We start from the raw sequence: 16,625 nt of genomic DNA, 5'->3' as shown, positions 1-16,625 counted from the left end.
ATACCGTACAGTCCGCTGTCCACGGAAATACTGCTGTATTGTAACAGCTGCTTGTTTTATGCGAAGGAATTTCTTCCGCTGCATCCAGCCTCGAACATTCTTCTGGATCATGATGCATGCATGTCTCAGTTTATCTGATCGTAGCTTTTCTAAGTAAGCAACCTGTCCTGCTCTGAAGAAAATTTTTGTTCTCCCAAACTGATACTGGTTAGGATCCTGAAAAAGAAAACGATATATTAAATTTTTATTTTGTTATTGTAGACAAAACACTCTATTCCTTTTATAAATCGTCACTTTAACCAACCTATTCTGAAATGACATGATCTTGCCAAATAAGAATATCCTCTCTGCCTTCATTATATACAAGAGTATATGGCAGTGGGGAAAGCCAGAAAGCAGGAGAGGAACAGGTTAAAAGGATCAAATTAAAAGGAGGGTCTGGACTTTTCATCAAGGTCTTGAAAGCAATGTCTTCATCCCTCTCAGAGGAATTCGGTTCCTTGGACTTAAAGCTACCTTTGGGTGCATGTCTAGCCTTGAATCAGTGAGCTCTGAGAGCAAAACCTCACGGAAGAAGCAGCTTTTATGCTCAGGCTCTCACTCTTGGACTCTGCTGGAGCTAGGCTGCAAGTACACTAGCGTTTGGTCTTCTGCATCACTGAGTTAGAACTCAGTTCTGACATACTGACTTGAATCACCGGCTTGACTTGGACCTGTCTCATCAATACAGACTTGTCTAAAAAACAGGAGCTATGCAACTGTGCCTTGTCAGTGAAGCGATGGCCTCTGCCTATTCTTGGTGTTCCCCCAAACCCACAAATTATTGAACTACAGCCACCTCTGAGATGGAAGGTAGTGAATAAATGCTAATATATACCTCTGTGTTGTAGAGTTATGACAGAAGAAAGGGAAAATATTCAAGGACACTCGAAACACAAAAAGCAATCAGGTATTTCTAAAGCTGAGAGCAAGAGGACCCAGGGTTTTCAGTTCTTTCTTGGTGGGGAAAAAAAAAACACATTACAGTAAACTGAACAGTAAACACAACTTACTTAACCTGTTTACAAAGGCCTTGTCAAAGACTCTGTTGGGATAAAGTTTTGGTTTCAACACACAACATGCAAAATAGCACATTTTTAGAACAGTTCTTCAGTATGCTGTGTGACACCGTTGTGCGCATAAAATTCTAGTACTGGTAAACGTATACCATTTTACTATTTACTAACTTGCAGATATAAGTAGAGTATCTATCATTTAACAAATGAAGATATTAAGCACAGAGAGATTAAATCATCTGTCTATGGTCACATCATGACTCAGCATGACGATATGAGGTTATAGACTTGCAAGCCTATGTTCTACACACTAAATCAAGAAAGATAGTAATAACGTGTGTTATCATTCCTGTTTAAGTCTCTGTACTACACTTCGGCAAAGAGACCTTTAATTAACAATAGATGCTACAATACATAATGGAACAGTGCACACATACTGACCTGGATTAGCCGCTGCAAAACAATCTTGCAAATCTGCTTCTTATCATTTAAAGATAGTTCTTGCTGTGTCATAAGAATGCTGTAACGGCTGAAAAACTCAATGTAAGTCCACCTGGAAAATAAAAAGGTAGCAAAATGCAATTCATTTTTTTAAAAAAAGGTGGGTTTTTTTTTTTTTTTTTTTTTTTTTTTTTTTTGATATACAGAGACCAAGTGCTATTCCTACCTGGATGGATAGCTCTGTGCACTAATTCGAATAGTTTCCAAAACACCACATGCTCGCAGTTGCTGAGCCACCCTTTTTGAGTCAAACCTAAAAAAGCAAAGTTATGTTTTACATTTTTGCTGAGCTTGACATTATAATGAAAACAATTCTACTTGCTGGAATTCTATTTCTGCTCATAGGACACAGGGCTCCCTATTTTTTATATGGTGCCTTACTCCTTATCATGTACAAAAAAAAAAAGTATCTGTCTTTTCTTTTTGTTCCTTAAAAAGTTCGTATCAGCAAAAGGCAATGAATTGTGCTCAGGCAAAAAAAAAAAAATACACAGAAATAAATTCAGCAGTCTATTGGGAAGTAACTCTCTCTAGGTATTCTTTGGCACACAAAGAAATTTTACTTAAGAATATCTTGGTTTAAAATTTCTAACAAAAGGCACAGAAAGGCCCTTTCTGATTCTGGACCAGAGTTGTTAGGCCCACAAAGCACTAAGCTAGTGCCGATCCAGTACTAGCAAAGAGGTGCCTGTGGCTCACAGAAGACTGTGTTGTACTTTCATAAACTTACAGTATGTTCTTGTGGTCTAATTCAGACATGGTTTTACATTATCAAAGCTGTTCTCCCCCTCACTGCTATTACACAAAACAATCAGGTCTCAGCACAGGGATAGTGAAACTATGACATTTGTTATGTTTTGCATGGAGAGATTTTGTCTGGCTCCAAGAAAATGAGCTAATACTAATAAAAATTTACTTAGAAACACACAGCAAAGTTTGCCTCTTTCTCAGTTATGACAAAGGCGTATATTTCATTTGTCAGTATATTACCTTTCAGCTAAAAGCTCTATACCTGAAACTAAAGAGCTTCCACGTCTGCCCACAAAGCAAACCAATAGCTGCATCAAGGTCAACTCCTACTTATAGTTAGTGGTTATCAACTAGACACAGGAATTATGCAAACACAACTGTCTAGCATGCATGACTGTATTATAAGATTAAAATGAAACAAACTTTTGTTTGGCTTTTCTGACTTCTAATTTTATAAATATTTCTGTGGACAAAAGTGAAGCTCATAAAAAAATGGCAGTGGCTTTTATTCCCTAAATATGAATGGATACTAGTCCATACTACACAGAAATAAAAACAAGTATAAAAAATATCTATCAGTTTAAAACGTAAGACAACTTTTCCCCCTAAATGTTATGACAAATACACAAACACTAATATCTAACTTGAAGATCTTCATCATCATAAGGAATTTATAAGATATTAACAATTATTACTGAATTATTACTATTTTTGTGAGATTTTTTTATTTCAGTTATTTTGAAAATAAAAATACATTCTGTATGTGAAGTTGTTCAACAGCAACAATGCAGCTAATGTGAAACAGAAAAAAACTCAGTTAATTTTTAAGATAGTACAACAACTCAACACCAATAACATACTTACTCAAAAGGCTGCTTCTCATCATTTGGCTTTATGCATCGTACATAATGAGGGGTGGTTGCGTTAAGTGTCTCCATAAGCAAAGACAAAGAACTCCGAAACTAGAAAATATCAGGCATAACAGTTTTGCCAGTAAAACATTTACAGCTAAGTAAAAAGTCAAATCTTATGGCTTTTAATTCTTTGTTAGGTTTTGTCTGGACACAGATTTTCTTAGGGTTTAGATATTAAAAACAAGAATCTTAACAGTCATATTGTTCCTAACGCTCTCCTATACATAAATTAAACTTACCTACTTATACCCAGACCTGGAGCACTGCACTGTTACTGGCTCTTGCTGAAAACCAGATACTCCCTTGTGAACAGTACAATACAATACCATATTCTCAGACTACCCAATACACTTTCCTGAAAGTACAAGCATCACAGAACTGTATGTTTACACAGTACCTTACTGCCAACAGTCATCCGGAGTTGTTTGTTAGGTGGCTTGAGAACAGGTCTTGCAGATTTGATGTTTATAGTTGAACTGAAAGGTGAAATGGACACTGGATTGTCTTGAAAAAAGTTTGCACACAGACGAAACTAAAAGTGTGGTGAAAGAATCACAGGTAAATACTGTGGAACTGCAATAACATTTAAATAAAAATTACATTGACTATAATGTAGAATGCAAAAGCCATCCGTCTTAATGCTTAGGCCAGGTGTTGCAAGACTTTGAATTGATCTTTAAACCACAAATAAACAACAATTGAAGAAACATTTGCAACAATCCTAAATCTATTATGAAGCACTTAGACACTTCAAAGGCAAAACTCAACAACTGTGAAGTAGGTCTGCAAATGCCACTTCAATATGATCAAACATGGACATAAATACAGATTTAAACATAAACCACTTAAGTTCTTCTTCTCATAATATTTAATTTAACTTAAGAATATGGTTTTTGTCATATAAACTTAGCTTCTTAGCAATCCTACTGCCTGAAAGGGAATGGGCCTTCAAGCAGATGGGAAATGACAAGCCCATATAAGACACTTGATGTTTTCCCTGCCCTGGAATTCCTTTAATCTCTTCTGAAAAATAAACAAAAGCAGCTGTTAATGATAAGCCACCTATCAAAGCTACATATAAAGACTGTAGGGACAAAAAAAAAAAAAAAAAAAAAAGATTCCAAAATGCTTCTAAAATGGAAGATATTTAAAAAAAACTAACATAAATTGCAAAGTAAATGTGCATATATGAAAAAGTTGAATACCATGTTGAATATATTTAAATCTTGTATGTGATTTTGATGTTAAAAATACACACTTGAAGAATATTAATTAAAATTAGTATATAAACTGATTTATTCAACCTAAGAATAGGTATGGGTTTTTTTTAGGAATATATATCTTTTTATTGGAATAAATTTTTACGATCAGATCTGAATTAATTCCAATGCAATTAGGTACTCAGAAAATTAATCATTATTGATTGTTCACAAACCTTGCTCTCTTTCAAGATTTCCATCAATACTTCATATACTGTATCCCTGTTTTTTTCCAGAAATCCTTCACATTTATATTCTACCTGTGCAAAGGGATTAAATCATTAACTTCAGCCACAAACAAACAGTAAGCAAAACAGTTTTTATTCTCTAAACTGTGGTGGCCAACAGACCTTTATTAGTCCTGAATGTGACAGTTAAAAATATGCTTTCAGCAGCTACACTATGGCAAGCATATGTACATACAGACTGCAAGTTTAGAAGCAGGACAAACTGTCAGAATGCACTATCAACTGCAATTTCCTTCTGCCTTCATTAGGAATTACTTTCCTTCCCTTTTAGTCATTATTTTATATGAAAAATATTTCTATTTTCAAATCAAAATACCAAAAAAGGAATACTGTATTTGAAATGTAAATAACTTTGACTAAGACTTGTTACAGACTGCAATCTTAACTATTTTATTTATATATTGCACTCTTTTTCTCCCTTTATATCTTTGTGATTTATTTTCATACTCTCAAAATCATGATTTTAAGCACTTATGTTTAAATGATACTACAGGTAGTATTACCAATAAATAAATTATAAAACATACTGAAGGAGGATTATACAGACGTTTCAAAAAAGTGTGGTTAATATTTCCTTTATGAGATTGTTTCTTTTCTGATAGAGATACTTCTAGAAATAGGGTGAAATAAAACTGGCTTGTTTACAGCCTACCTTATCAGCAAAGTGTTGAATGATGAAAGATGTGTTTGACATCCTCGGCTTTTCAAAGAGTGCGTTTTTGTTGACAAAATTATTATATAGCTTTTGAAGCCAGTTTTCATCTGTTCCATGAGGCAACTGTAAAAATGAGAAGGGAGATTTCCTTAACAAAACTCTTGTGGACTCCACTGTTTTTTTAGAACAGCAAAACTGCTTACTATCAGTAAATGCTACCTAAATAATGTATCCTCAGTCAGTTAGGAGGCCTAATAGCAAGAACGTTTTGTCTTTTCAGAATTGCCAGTGGAAAAAATCGTAAGACTGAAGATGTAGGTGTGGTGCATTCAACAAGAATAGAAAGAAACAGAAAGGAAAGCGATATATATACATATTTGTATCAAAATTATTGACTTGGGGAATAACTGAATTCTAGAAACATCAATTGGAAGAGGACCATGGAGACTGCGTAGAACAAATTCCTGCTCAAAGCAAGACTACCAACACCACTACAACAGACTTTCAGATGAACCCAATTCCTGAAAGTATCCAAGGAAGGGGATCCCACTGCATCTCTGCTTAACCTGTTCTAGCACTACACTGCCCATACAGTGAAGAAATCTAGTTGCTGAGTTAGCTTCTCGGTAAGAATTTAGCCCCTGGTTCTTAATTTATAAAACAGAAACAAACAAACAAGTGGCTTACAATTAAAATCACCAAATAGAGAGAAAATACTAATGTTTATTTCATAATGAAAATGCCTTTCCCACTTAAAAGGGAGAAAATAAAGATTTATACACAAGCTCAAACTGTAAAAAACTTTGTATTTTTATACGAGCTCATAAATACAAGAATTTTCAAATTACCAAGCACTCTTCATCCAAAAGTTCTAAAATACCCATTTTAGCTTCAATAAGGTCAATAACAGGCTGGTTGTCATAAAAGTCTATTAAAGTCCATGGGATATCTTCCTTCATATATTCTTCTTGTTCAAGTTTAAAGACATGCTAGATACATGAAAATTATGAAAACATATGGTTATAATTAAGGAAACAAATATAGGCAATATATGTATGGGCATGTGTGTGATAGCATACAGAACATGAAAATATTTATGTTTTGTAGTACAGTATTTGTCTGTCTTGTCAGACGTTTTCATGTATATATACACGTTTATGTATGTGTATATATACATATAGAACTACACACAAAAAAAGAACTGTTAAATGAAATGAACATACCAGGTTAAATTGCAGCTGTAGTTTTTCATTGGCATAATTGATGCAAAATTGTTCAAAACTGTTCACATCAAACGTTTCAAAGCTGAAACATCAAATAAGAAAAAAATGATGCAATTGTATTGAAGAAAAAAATCCCTTCACATTTAAATAGAAATCATAATATTCTTGTAAGACTTTGGACCTAATCTAATAATTCTAAGAAAATTAAATAGCCATAATAGTAACGATGCTGCTAAGACATTTCAAAATTTTCCTATAGGTTAATGTTACCAGACATGACAGAGCTAGAAAATCCAGAGTTAAATCTAAAGGTGTCATATCAAAAGTTAAATTTAACATCACTCACACATACAAAAAACATATTTATAGTTGCAGAACACTCCTGCTACTCAGGATGCAAAAGAAATTACATGACTAAGAATTTTTAGTATAACAAAACCTTCCAGATTCATTAGCAACACAAATTAACAAGTGCCTCTTATCAACCTCACAGAAAAGGCACTAAGTTAATCAATAGCAGAGCATTGATCTTACTGAAGCTTAACTAATTCATTTTTTTTCTAGAGACATTCTTACCCATAAATGTCCAAAACACCAATAAAAGTATGTTGTTTGCCAGTGAACTGCAAAGCTTGGTTAATTCTTTCCACAATAAAGTCAAATAAATGAGAATAGATCTTCTTTGCCAAAGCATCCCTTGCATTAACAGCTTGAGGTTTTGTCATTGGCTTTATTACAGTCTCTGAGGTAGTGATAATCTTCCGGTGGCACAACCACTGTGTCATTTTGTCAAAGTTTAAATCCAGAAGTTCACAGAATATATTGAGATGACTGTCTTCCAGCTTTAGAGATAAATAAATATTATTAGATTACACTTAATAAATATTATTAGATTACATTTAATACCTTTAATGTTGTCTAGACAGTGAAATCCTAGCATAACTGGCATCAATCTGGGAGTTTTATTTTCTGTTCACTTAGTCTGGCAACATCTTAAGAGCTAAAGCAAGTAATAGTGGACAGAGCTACTGACATAGGAAAGAAAACCTTAGACTGGGTGAGATACATTGGATAAAGATGTTGAAAGAAAGTTACTTTAGTCTATGTTCAGATGTCCTTGATTTTTGACTTGTACTGGGACAAGTCTTTTTGACTTGTTGGGACACATTCTGAGCAGCTTTGACAATGCTGTTCCCTTTATTCTGCAAACAGCCCCAAATTGCTTTTCTAACAGCTTTTGGGCAGAAACAGGATTCAGATAAACATTCACTTTGTATACATACAAAGACAGATAAATCTCTCAAGTTTAGTATACCAGATTTAATGCTGCTCTTGAGGCCCAAAATTTAGAAAAATATTGCTAAATGTCTTTTGGCAGAGAAAATAATAATAATAAAAAATGCTGTTTTCTCAGTGAGTTACTTCCTTACACTGATGGATGATCTTTCATCTCCAACAGCTGTTATTTCCACATTGCCTAAGTGTAGGATCGCTGCCAGTGTTTTAAAAATATCCATTTGAAAATCTTCCTTCAGACCTAAAAAAACAATTCTTGATTATTTTAAAAATTCAAAAACAGAATTAATTAAAATAGTACAATGTTGCATTACTTGCTTTGTTGTGGAGCCAATAATTGTATAGCATCTTTGCAGACTACTGTGAAACCCCTTGGTTCTGCCTACTTTCTGCCTGTCTGACACAATGAGATTAGACAAACCCCTGTATTCCCACAACTGCCAGCTAGAGTCTCCTTTGACTTTCACATAAGCCACGTTAGGGATAAGGAAGCTTCTAATTCCACTTCCTTCACAACACATTAGCTTAAGGGCTAAGTAGATGCTCCAGCCCTTAGTGATTTTGATCATTTACAATGAACACTATTGGCTAACAGCCATTTGTTCTTGCCTAGCATTTTAAAATAGACTGATGGTACAGTAGACTTGCTATGAAGGAAACAATTTTGATAATTACTACTAACTTTTTGGACAATTAAGAAACAATCCACCTTTCTCCATTTCAGAGAAAAAATTTTAAATGCATGTAGTAGATATTCCCAAGAAATTACCCAGTAAGGCAAATGTCTTCTGAGTCTCCACCATATTTGCTCTGTCATCAACTCCTTCAATAACTGTATTACCACCCATTCTTGTGTAGTTAAATTTTTCTGCACTTCCTAGAGATAAGAAGCAAAACTTGTAATGATGGAAAATTCAGGACTGGGAATAGCCAATTGTTAGACTTGTAACACTGTAAAATTTAAGATGCTATCACATGCAGTGAGCTTTTCTGATGGAAATCCGTGTGCCTAACTCAATTTAGTTGGCACAAATCAGTATTCCTAATGCCTAGCAATCTTAACAGGTGATCTAACAAACAAGAACAAAGGTAAGTAAACATGTAAGTAAGGCCTGGTTCTTCCAGGTGGCATTAAAGCTGCTCTGTGGATAAATGAATCAAGCACCCAAACTGTCGTTATGGTATCTGTCACTACAGAATTAGAATAATATTTTCAAAGACACTTTATCATGTAGTACTCAAATTACAACCAATTTGCTCCCAGTTTGCTCAAGTTCAAGCAGGATTACTAGCTAAGTGACTTAAAAATGCAAGTCCTGTAATAAGTCTGTGAAATTTATGCTTTAAAGCACTTAACATCATAGCTTTTGAAAATTCATTCTTCAAAATACTGCATTGCAAAGGTGAAGAGTAGGTTATTTTCTTGAGACCTACCCAATTTAAGATGCTGAAATTCAGGTTGCATAGCAGATGCACACAACTGATAAAATATGTGGTAATTTCTCTCATTCTCTGACTGTAAATGAAAGCAAAGAATACCATTACAGAACGAAAACCAACATAAAACAGAAAAACATATAGCTGATATTCAGCTACTGTAAAGTGGTACTGATACTTGAAGGCTAAATTCCACTGCAACAGCATTTAGCAAAGGAATTGTCCATTATTAAAAAGTCACACTTTTGACTTCAGCAAGAGCTTTGAAAGTGATAAATACAGTATACTTCCTTTCCATTAACGATATGCTTAGGTGTTTTTTTTTTTTCCCAAGGCTGTTACTCTAATGATTTCTTCAACCTGAACAACCATCTACTAATAACAACTGTCAAATACTGGAAAGAGCAACTGTGTACGAGTGCCAACTGAAACACTGAACTGTGGTAACTCAGAAAACTCTCTTTATATACCATTTTTCAGACAGCAGAAATATAGAACTATTTTTTATAGTACTTAAAAAGTTACTATACTACTAAAACTTTGTAAAAAAATAAAGCTTTGTAAAACTAAATACTTTCTTATTATAATGATCATATCTGGCACTGTAATGGGTCACATGCAATAATCCCTGGCGTTGTAAGTTTTCAGCCAATTTTTTTTTACCCTACATATGCTTTTCCTTTCCAGATACAATTGGCATGTGACACTATTTTGACTGAAATTCACAGATTTCTCAAATACTTCTTGCACTTATCTTGGGGAATCATTCCTCTAATATGTTCTCCACTTAACATAAGGAAGAACCTGGAAAAAATCAGTCCTGTGTTCTAAATGAGATTAGCTCCTCTGAAAAAAAAGGAAATCGAATGCTTATTAGATGTACTACGCAGAATTTCACATAACTATCTTCTATTTTCATATTTTCTGTATGAAACTAGCAAAGTTAAAGGATAACATATTAATGGCTACACTTACTTTGACTGTTTTTAACTTTATTTTACGTACCTGAAAGACAACTCTAGATTTCTCAAGCAGGTATGTTCTCATGTTGGCTCCAATGATTCGGTAGCTCTGATCAAAACTGATTTCAGTGTATTTTCCAAATCGACTGCTATTGTCATTCCGTGTGGTTTTTGCATTGCCGACAGCCTACAAAAATGATAAACTTTCAGAATTTGTTTTACTAGCATCTTTCATAACAATAAATTTCTCAAAATGTGACTCAACTTCAAGTTCCTAAATTCTTATTTGCTCAAGAATCAATTTCAGCATTCAACTGTGTTGAATGAAGAAGTAGAGAAATTACATTCTCCCACCATAGGGAACTTTAACCATTTTCTACTCTGATTAATAAAAGCAAACAACTTGTTCACTATTTTTCTCCTATCATCTAATTAACAGGATGTTAGATGTCAGATAAAACTTTTGCAAACTGGTACCTCCAGAGGACTGTTGGCAGGTGATGCAGAACCTTGGTGTTCCTGAAGCTGACCACCTTTTTCCATCGGGAACATTCAGAGGCTAAATTTCTAATTTAGATATCTAAGTCAGTCAGCTAAAATGCCCCCTAATGATTTCAAACAAAGACATTCAGCTGCTCTCCGAATTCTTTCCTTGACAGACTTGACAGATATTCTCTGAAATTTACCTCAGTTATTGGATTGGATGCCAATACTTTATCCTCCACATGTGCATTGCTGGTAGACTTACTCACAGTGGCAAAGTATCTCATAGTGTATCTTGCAGACACAGTCTTTCCAGCTCCTGATTCTCCACTTACTATAATAGACTGATTCTTGTTATTTCTAAAACCAAGTAATTAGACAGTTTAAATCAGATGTGTCTAAAATGTATGCATATATATCTAAAGATATGTAAATAGATATAAGAATTATACGTATGAAACAAATGTATGAAAACACAACCGTGGTGAATGCGTATCAGTTTCACCTTTCATCCATTCTCTTTCAACCCTCTTTGGTTGTAACATGACATCTCTAGGCTGATGTCATTGCTACTCATGCAGCTAAAACAATGTTTTATCAAAAATGAAAATAGTTATGAGTTATATAAATTCCTCAGCTGGTTAAGTATTTACTCCTTCTCTAGTTACCCATACAAAAGTATTCATAATAGCCAAAGGTAAATACAGTTAATTCAAATTCCAATCAACACTGACTGCCACAAGACTTTAAGTGGTATTTATGGACATTAAACAACATACAGAACCTTGCCATTTGCTTGTATGCTTCTTCTGCCACAGCAAATATATGAGGATCCATGTCCCCCATGTTTTGTCCACTATATGCATGGATAATAGCATCTCCATATATTGGCAACTGCTTATAGGGGTTTATTGCAACCAAAATTATTCCTATAACCAAGCATATAAAACAGAGATTAGTGCAATGAAAACTGGCAATGACAGTTAAACTGATTCAAGGTAGCAATGTTTTCTAAACTAGGTAAAATATCCTGATCAACAGACAAGTGAATACGCATACAAAAACTCTAATGAATTAGAAGACACTCGAGGGAAACATCATTCACATCATCCTGCAAACTAATCCGAGATTACTTTTTTTTTTTTTTAAACCTTGCAGTTGACTTTGCTTACCACTATAGGTGTAGATAAGCTTAGACTCCACAAAACGAACTTTAAGATTGTGTAGAACAGCTGGTTCATGGAGATAACTAAGCGCAGTGAGATCATTTTCACCAACAAGTATGTCAGGATTTCGTAGAGGTGGCAAAGCAGCTGGATCAACAGGGTAATTAAGTTCCTGACAACAAAAATGACTTGAAATATCACAAAATAAACACATTATGTCTGTATAAATACAAATTGATCTATCTTTACACGAAGTTACAGGATTGATGGAGCACTGTCTGATTTTGTATTTAATCAATTCCATACATCTCACTGAACTTGCGTGACTAGAGCTCATGAAAATAAGATGGTGATCTTTTTTTCATTAAAAAGAAAGGTATATTATTTAATACTTTTCTTTACAGAATAGGAATGAAAAAATATGGAAACACTTTTTTCAAAATATTACTTCAGTAAAGAACACTGATAACAAAATTAACAAATCTCAGATAAAGCAATAATTTTAGCGAAAAAAATGCAACAGCTACCTCTGTGAGAGATATACATGCCTTGCTCTTCTGATTTACTTCAATAATGAGTTTCACTGCTCATTTCAAAAGCAATCTTTCTACATCAACATAAATCTCACAAACTAATGTGATACACACAGTAGAAGTGCATACATTTTGAGCTGTTACAGCTATTTACTGTACAGATTTCAAAATGCTAAAATTCTGGTCACTGCATAATTATCATAATTCTGCAGAGTTATCAGAAAGGAAAATATAGAAAATTCATTTAGACTTCGTGACAGTGAGTCATATGTTTCTACATAAATGTATCTCAGCAAACCCCATGGTAATTAAGGCTTTTCTCCTTACAGTTCCATCTTCTAATTGCACATGGAGAAAAAGGTCTCCAGCTTTGTAGTTTTTTGTGATTTCTGCAGACTGCCAAACTTCTTCATTATCAGGGATCCAAACCCTATTGTACTACAACAGAAAAACAAGATAACAGTTGGCTTAATTATTATCATAAAACAAGACTATAAAAAAGATAGTTTCAAAAAATCAAGTGCAACCTAAATGCTGAAGTGTATGCCAGGACTCTCTGGGATTATTCTTAGCTCTGACACTTTCATTGGGGTGTATTTTTCTGCTTTAGTGATTCTTTGAGGAAAAAAAAAAAAGAGAGACAACAGACAATCTCAGATACACTTGTTCTACTCCTGTTTAGCATAAAGTCTGCAGAACAGCACTTAGAGCAGTAACTGAACAATGGCCAGGCTGTTGCCAGGCTCTTCAAACCCTCTATAAATATAAAGAAGAAGAATAAAACATGCTTACAGCAAAGCCTTGACTCTTAGGAGAATTCAAACGAGCAAGCAAGTACCAGAGAAAGTATCTCGTTTAGTAGAACTTAGACAATCACTTCCTTGAATTCAAATACAGGATATTGAATTTAGAAATTATTTTGCCATAGGTACCAATATATACACAAGAAAGAGGCTACACTGTTACCTTTCTTCTAACAGGACCAAAATGTAACTTCCCAATAACATCCTCCCCTGTTCTAGGGTGAACTTCAAACACTATTGGCAGGTTGTTTTCTTTACAAGCAATCAGCTGCCTTAGCTGCAATCATTCCCAGTAAGACCCTTTAGCTCTGTCTCAGGAAGAAAACACCATTCTTGAAAGCACTTACTTCCAGTGGAAGCAGATAAATTTTAATTTCCTTATAGGTATTTGGAGAATGGAAACAAAATAATTACTTCTAGCCTTCTGAAGTGTGGTTATGTAAATGTAAATTATGTTGTACAAGCCATCCAGTTTTCCTATCTTGAAGTTAAAATCCTAAAATATTAGCAATATCTTTCGGTTCTCTGCCCAAGAATGTATAGGAAACAGCATTCCTTAGGACATAACAGCTGGAAGCCTTAGTAAGTCAGGAATTTGTTCACTGATGTGGAGTTGTCCTTCTCTTCCTGCCATGGTCTAACAAAGCAGCAGCATGTCTAAAAGACCCCCTAAAGTATCACCTGTATATTAATAGATACTGTTTTTAATAACATTGAAATCACTTCTATTCAGAAATTTGCAGTTTGAAGCCATTTTGACGTGTCAAAGTATTTTTGCACTGTATTGAATATACCTCAGGTGGCAATGAAGATGACACTGAAGATTGGGCTTAAATGCAAGAAGAGGGCACGAGTAAGGACAGAGATGTCAAGGGGAAAAAAAGGTATGAAAATCACCAGTACATACTGTACTGAGTTTCTTGTGGGCCCTCTCTCCTCTCATTTGTGATTTAGTAACGTCAGAGGGCACAGAACCATTCAGTCCCTACTCTCGCAAGCAACCATGTCATATAATCTTGTATCAGCATCTGCTACGATAGCCAGAAACCTTCATTTAATTCTCCTGTCCTAGCTATACACATGGTCAGTTATACCAGCTTTGTGCTGTTTAAATAAGCCCATGACAGTTGCTGCAGCTTCTTACTTGAAAAAATTAACATTAGACAACGATTTCATGAGGTGTTAGTATGCCCCCAGATACCTCAGAGACTCTTAAACCTTTTCATTTTGTTGTTTCTGCTGTTACTTTTTGCAGAAATGACTTTTCCCCCTCTCTACTTTGGGGGAAGCCTTGGCAGCCCCAGCAGATCCTCAGAACATGGCGGCCTCCAGCCCAAGGACCCTCCTGAATGACTTCTGTGTCGTTCCTGCACAACGTTGATTTCCTGGCCTTTAAAAATACTTACATATCTGTTCACAGCTGTTAAATGGAATTCTTTATTTGCTGTTATTCTGTGAGTCAAGAATCTAACAACCAAATAACCTCAGAACATAGCACATTCCCATGTGAGTGAGGGAACTACATCAGGACATAGTCAAGAAAGGGACGGAAAAAGGCATGTGATTGAAGCACTTATTCTTCAGAAAATGTCCCCGTGGTTCCAGGAGCCTCCATTGGCAAATGTACCCAGCCTACCACAGCTCGGTTTCTCCAAACCCTGCCTTACAAGTAAACACAAGGGACTGAGCTCATTTTCGTATCAAGTTACACCCACACTCCTTCCGCCCCGTCACCTGTGTAACTTTCCTCCCAATTTACAAAAATGCATGTTCTTCCAGCTGCTCAGCATGGTGTTAGTACAACAAATGGACAAACAAAAACCACTGCAGCAAAAGGCCAAATCGAGTTTAGTATGGCATCTAGTTTTGTGACAGAAGAGACAGGTCTGTAAGTCAGCAATATGCACATGGTTTTTGTTATATAAGGCTCAGCAAACAGATTATACATCGTGATGCTGTACTGACCACTGGAAAAGTGGGAAACATGCAAAAAATACACCAGCTGTGTTCAGGAACAAGAATCTTTGTTTTAGTTCCCAAATCTGTCTAACATATTAAATACATGCATAAAAACGAACACTCTGAAACTGAGTGACCAGGAAACTGCTGTTATACTTAAGAACTGCCCAAGAGCAGGTCAGTGCATCTGAGCCCTACACCCACACAGCATTACAAGTCGCAGAAAATAAGTGGTTTTCTAAAAGATATAGAAAAAGAAACACCATGTTTTCCCAAGGTGTCCTGGGGTTTTACAGTCTATCAGCTTCAGTTCTCTATCGACACAGCCGGTTTGCAGCGCACGCCAGCCAGCCCCTCAGCCGGCGGGCAGGCACCGAGCCCTGGCCCTGCCCACGGCAACCGGCTGCGAGCCCCCGCTTTCCCTCGAAGCCGCGTTAAAGCCGAAATTGATTAATTCCCGTTTAAAAGCTGCTTATGTTATTTTTTTCTGTGTTGAATCACAACTCGATCTGCCTTCGTGGCGTACCCACACGAACATTACGCGTCAGGTCCCAAATCATCGAACTTTCAGTCACACGGGGGAAATAACTTTTGATAGACACGCAGCTGTGAAACTCCGGGGAGCTTCGCAGTCGTGGCCCGGCCCGGCCACCCTTCCCCCTTCCCCTTCCCCTGGCGGCGGCAGCCCCCTCACAGGGCGGCCTCGGCCCCCCGCGCAGCAGCCATTGCCCCCCGTCATGGCGGCCGCGCACTCACCTGCGTGTAGAGCTCGGCTAGCGCCATGGGCGGCCCCGACCCCGACCCCGGCCCCGCCGCCGGGCACTGACGCGCTGCGGCCGGTCCCGCCGGGGACAGGTGGCCGCAGCGCCACGGCCCGCCCCCGGGCCGGATCCTGGCCCTGCCCCGGGTTGGAGAAGGCGGCTCCCCGCCGCCCGCAGCAGGGTGTTTGCTTCAGGCGCTGCAAGCACCTGAGGTGCGCTCAGCACCTGAGGGCGCTCCCCGGAGCCGAGGCGGCCAGGGTAACCCCCCACCCCTCCAGGACGGAGCGTCCGTGGTCTGGTCACTAACAGCTACTTGAGTTAGCGCTGAACAAGTTGGAGCGTTACTAAATACATGTGTGGGTGCTGCAGGGGGGAAGCGTGGGGGAAGTTCACACGGCAGCTCTTTATTTGTGCAGGTATGTAAGTATAGTGGGGATGAGCAGTAGGCTCAATGATTACATACACGGGTGCAGGCCTTAAAGTGCTAGCATCTTGGATACATCTTTAGGGATTAATAACAACAAATTGTCTAGAAGCCAGAAGGATCACGAGGGCAGCCATTCCTGACTAAGAAGAAAAGAATGGGAATACTAAGCACTTTGCTATAAAATACCATGAAG

At 36.7% G+C, this 16,625-nt stretch overlaps 1 protein-coding gene across 1 annotated transcript in view; it reads right to left on the bottom strand.

Moving 5' to 3' along the window:
• The window catches only part of MYO5C (myosin VC), a 37,220-nt gene extending 20,791 nt beyond the window's left edge, over positions 1-16,429 (bottom strand). The window contains exons 1-19 of the mRNA XM_048060324.2: positions 16,001-16,429; positions 12,810-12,920; positions 11,956-12,121; positions 11,568-11,712; positions 10,987-11,143; positions 10,344-10,487; positions 9,336-9,417; positions 8,671-8,778; positions 8,036-8,142; positions 7,182-7,447; positions 6,606-6,687; positions 6,231-6,371; positions 5,380-5,505; positions 4,656-4,739; positions 3,618-3,752; positions 3,171-3,268; positions 1,723-1,809; positions 1,497-1,608; positions 5-216 (exon numbers count right to left, since the gene is read on the bottom strand). Of these exons, the coding sequence (XP_047916281.2) occupies positions 5-216; positions 1,497-1,608; positions 1,723-1,809; positions 3,171-3,268; positions 3,618-3,752; positions 4,656-4,739; positions 5,380-5,505; positions 6,231-6,371; positions 6,606-6,687; positions 7,182-7,447; positions 8,036-8,142; positions 8,671-8,778; positions 9,336-9,417; positions 10,344-10,487; positions 10,987-11,143; positions 11,568-11,712; positions 11,956-12,121; positions 12,810-12,920; positions 16,001-16,027 (2,390 nt within the window). The 5' untranslated portion in view covers positions 16,028-16,429. The remainder of the gene's footprint in view (positions 1-4; positions 217-1,496; positions 1,609-1,722; positions 1,810-3,170; positions 3,269-3,617; positions 3,753-4,655; positions 4,740-5,379; positions 5,506-6,230; positions 6,372-6,605; positions 6,688-7,181; positions 7,448-8,035; positions 8,143-8,670; positions 8,779-9,335; positions 9,418-10,343; positions 10,488-10,986; positions 11,144-11,567; positions 11,713-11,955; positions 12,122-12,809; positions 12,921-16,000) is intronic.
• Positions 16,430-16,625: the final 196 nt, after the last annotated feature.

Source organism: Anser cygnoides, chromosome 11 (genome assembly GCF_040182565.1).
Source record: "Anser cygnoides isolate HZ-2024a breed goose chromosome 11, Taihu_goose_T2T_genome, whole genome shotgun sequence".
Taxonomy (NCBI): Eukaryota; Metazoa; Chordata; class Aves; order Anseriformes; family Anatidae; genus Anser; species Anser cygnoides.
The sequence above is the reverse complement of the archived record's forward strand: the minus strand, read 5'-3'. Positions and strand labels throughout refer to the sequence as shown.